Below are 3,108 nucleotides of genomic sequence, written 5' to 3'. Positions count from 1 at the left end.
CATTGCTAAGAACTTCATTTGAACAACTTTAAAGGCGATTTTCTCAATATTTAGATTTTTTTGCACCCTCAGATTCAGATTTTCAAATAGTTGTATCTCAGCCAAATACAGTCCTATCCTAACAAACCATACATCAATGGAAAGATTATTTATTCAGCTTTCAGCTGATGTATAAATCTCAATTTCAAAAAATTGACCCTTATAACTGGTTTTGTGGTCCAGGGTCACATATAATATGTATAAGGCAAGTTTGTACAAGATGTAGTTGTAGCTCATGCATCTTTTCTGCAGGGATAACTTGAATGTGAGGGATCCAGAGTGATTTTCTGAGCCCTTTTCCTCACTCTGGATGTATATAGTTCTTGAAGGGTGGGCAGGGGAGCACCAATAATCCTCTCAGCAGTCCGAACCGTTCTCTGTAGTCTTCTGATGTCTGATTTTGTAGCTGAACCAAACCAGACCGTTATTGAAGTGCACAGGACAGACTCAATGACGGCATTAGAACTGTTTCAGCAGCTCCTTGACTTTTGAGATTTTATAAAAGAATTTTCCTCGTATTATTTCTGAACACATAATGTGTATAAGACAAGTTTGTACAATATGTTGTTGTAGTTCATGCATCTTTTCTGCAAAGATATTTAACAAGTGATTTGATTAACATTTACATCATGTTGACAACTTCGCGTGTGCTGCACTTGGAATAGAATTTTCTCTAACTAGAGGGTTAATAAAGAAAAAGTTACTTGAATCATGTTGCAGTTACATTTTCAAGTTGACTAGTTAAAAATCGTAAAAAGTCAAAATCGGTCAATCGAGATTTAAATTTTTTGCCATATCGCCCAGCCCTAGCAGTAACTAACATCCCCTGGGCTGACCTGAGACGAGCCCAGGACACTCTGTATGTGCTCCAGTCCCTGCGCAGCGTCCAGCAGGGCGGCGCTCATCACGGCGGCAGCAGACGGCCGCTCGCTCATCCTGAGCATAGTCACCATGTAGCCGTCGGACACGATGAGGAGCGGCTGGTGAGGATGCCACGTGACGGAGTAGCGCTGTCTCATGGGGTCACGGAGCGACACGCTGGAGCTGGAGACGCCACCGTCCTGCGTCTGCAAAGGCACTGGAGGTCTACGGATCAAATCGATGAATACAGTCAGAACACTTGAAATATAAAATCTTTGTTCATGCATGACAGCATGCATCTGATATAAAGCTTGCATTCATATTTTTATAGTGTTGCACATTATAAATGCAAGAGGAAATGATGTCTCATGCCTGCAGTGATGTGATTATTAGGTAAAGACGTCTCACTATTCATGTACTTACATTGAACAATGACCAAGGAAAAGGAAGAAAAAGATGAACAGAGATGTAAAAATGTTGAATAAAAGAAGAAATATTTATTTAATAAAAAAAGGTCATTATTTGTGCAAACTATATATATATATATATATATATATATATAAAGAAAAATAATTTTAGTTTTCATTTAAGATTATTTTAGACAAAAGAAAATGTTAATTATTTGGAATTTTTTTGTTTAAAATATTTATTAAATGTGTTAATATTTGTATTATAAAAAGGTGCATATAAACTTTTATACATTATGTATAAGTATTACAATTATAAAAATAAAAGAAAAAGATTTTTATAAAAAATTTTATAAGAAAAATGTATTGACATTTACATTCACAAGCAAAATGTATATTTTTCTTAACATTAATTGTTATTTATAAACAGTTTATAAAACCTGAAAGATATGTTGAAAGACTTAAAAAACAATTAATGCATATGTAAAAATATTGATTAAAAGAAGTATTTATCTAATAAAAAAGGTGATTATTTGTGCAAGCAATGTATATATTTAATAACTACAACGTTAAATAAAAACTTTTGTAAAAGGTATTTTATTAAAAAGTGTGTAATTATTTGAACAAGTTTTAAATAATTGTATTAAATGTGTACATCTGTATAATAATAATTTAAATTAAGACAAACGCGTGTATAATTAATAAAATGATAAAAAAACATAAAAAACAATTTAAATCAATACAAAAAAAAAGATCAATACAAAATGTTAAAAGTTATTTAGAAACAGTTAAAAAGATATCATAAAGCCTAAAAAAAAAAGTTTGAGAAAGGAAAAAATAAATACAGAATGCTTAGGAAAAGAAGAACAACAACATAAAATGTGTAATGGTTTTTGACTGCATTTCTTCCATTAATGTTTCTAAACCTGCATGAGAAAAACTAGCACATATCTTCACTCAGTGACACTGGAAGGGTCAGTAAACAGCATAAACAAGAGCAAGCAATCAAATCACCTGTAAGTGACCAGCGGGTGAAGCGGCAGGAAGTGGGCGGCACTGAACTCAACGCTGCATCCTGTTGTGGACAGAGACACGAGTCCACCGAGACGCGCCAGCATGAGCAGAGAGCCTCTCTTCAGCACACAGGCCAGATAAAGCCCTTCTGGAGTCCAGCTCACAGAACCGGCCCAGTACGACCTGCAGAAAACAGAGCTCTTCTCATTCTCTACTTTACACTTCTCAACTATACTTCGTGCTGTTACTGCCTCGTATGCATGCATCTTATTTTACCGACTGTTTATTTCTATTTAACGCACATCTGCTGATTATGCTGCTGAACACAATGTTGCTGACCAAGTTGACTTTTTCATAACTGTGCATATGACAAATATAAATCTTGAATCTCAAAGATGGGGAGTGAAACAATCCCACAAACCCCTTTTCAATCACTATTCTCAATATTCAAGCGCTTTATGACCATGGAGGAGAAAGAAAAAGATGAATACCGATGTAAGAATGCTGATTTTAAAAAGTCTCTAATTATAAAGGTCATTATTTGTACAAGTAATATACACTGCCGCTCAAAAGTTTGGGATTAGTAAGACTTGTAATGTTTTTTAAAGAAGTCTCTTCTGCTCAATTTACTGACCCCAAACTTTTGAACTGTAGTGTATATTGTTAGAAAATATTTCTATTTTAAATAAACTCTTCTTTTTAAATTTTTATTCATCAAAAAATCCTGAAAAAAAGTATCAGTTTCCAAAAAAATATGAAGCAGCAACAGTTTCCAGCTCTGATAATA

The 3,108-nt window shown here is 34.0% G+C and overlaps 1 protein-coding gene across 1 annotated transcript in view; it reads right to left on the bottom strand.

The window, feature by feature from the left end:
* cplane1 (ciliogenesis and planar polarity effector 1) overlaps positions 1 to 3,108 on the bottom strand; it is a 51,998-nt gene that overhangs the window by 43,103 nt on the left and 5,787 nt on the right. The window contains exons 9-10 of the mRNA XM_016490912.1: positions 2,322 to 2,504; positions 876 to 1,125 (exon numbers count right to left, since the gene is read on the bottom strand). Coding sequence (XP_016346398.1) covers positions 876 to 1,125; positions 2,322 to 2,504 — 433 coding nt within the window. The remainder of the gene's footprint in view (positions 1 to 875; positions 1,126 to 2,321; positions 2,505 to 3,108) is intronic.

Source organism: Sinocyclocheilus anshuiensis, unplaced genomic scaffold (genome assembly GCF_001515605.1).
Source record: "Sinocyclocheilus anshuiensis isolate Anshui unplaced genomic scaffold, SAMN03320099.WGS_v1.1 scaffold738, whole genome shotgun sequence".
Lineage (NCBI taxonomy): Eukaryota > Metazoa > Chordata > Actinopteri > Cypriniformes > Cyprinidae > Sinocyclocheilus > Sinocyclocheilus anshuiensis.
This window is presented reverse-complemented; position numbering and strand designations above follow the sequence as displayed.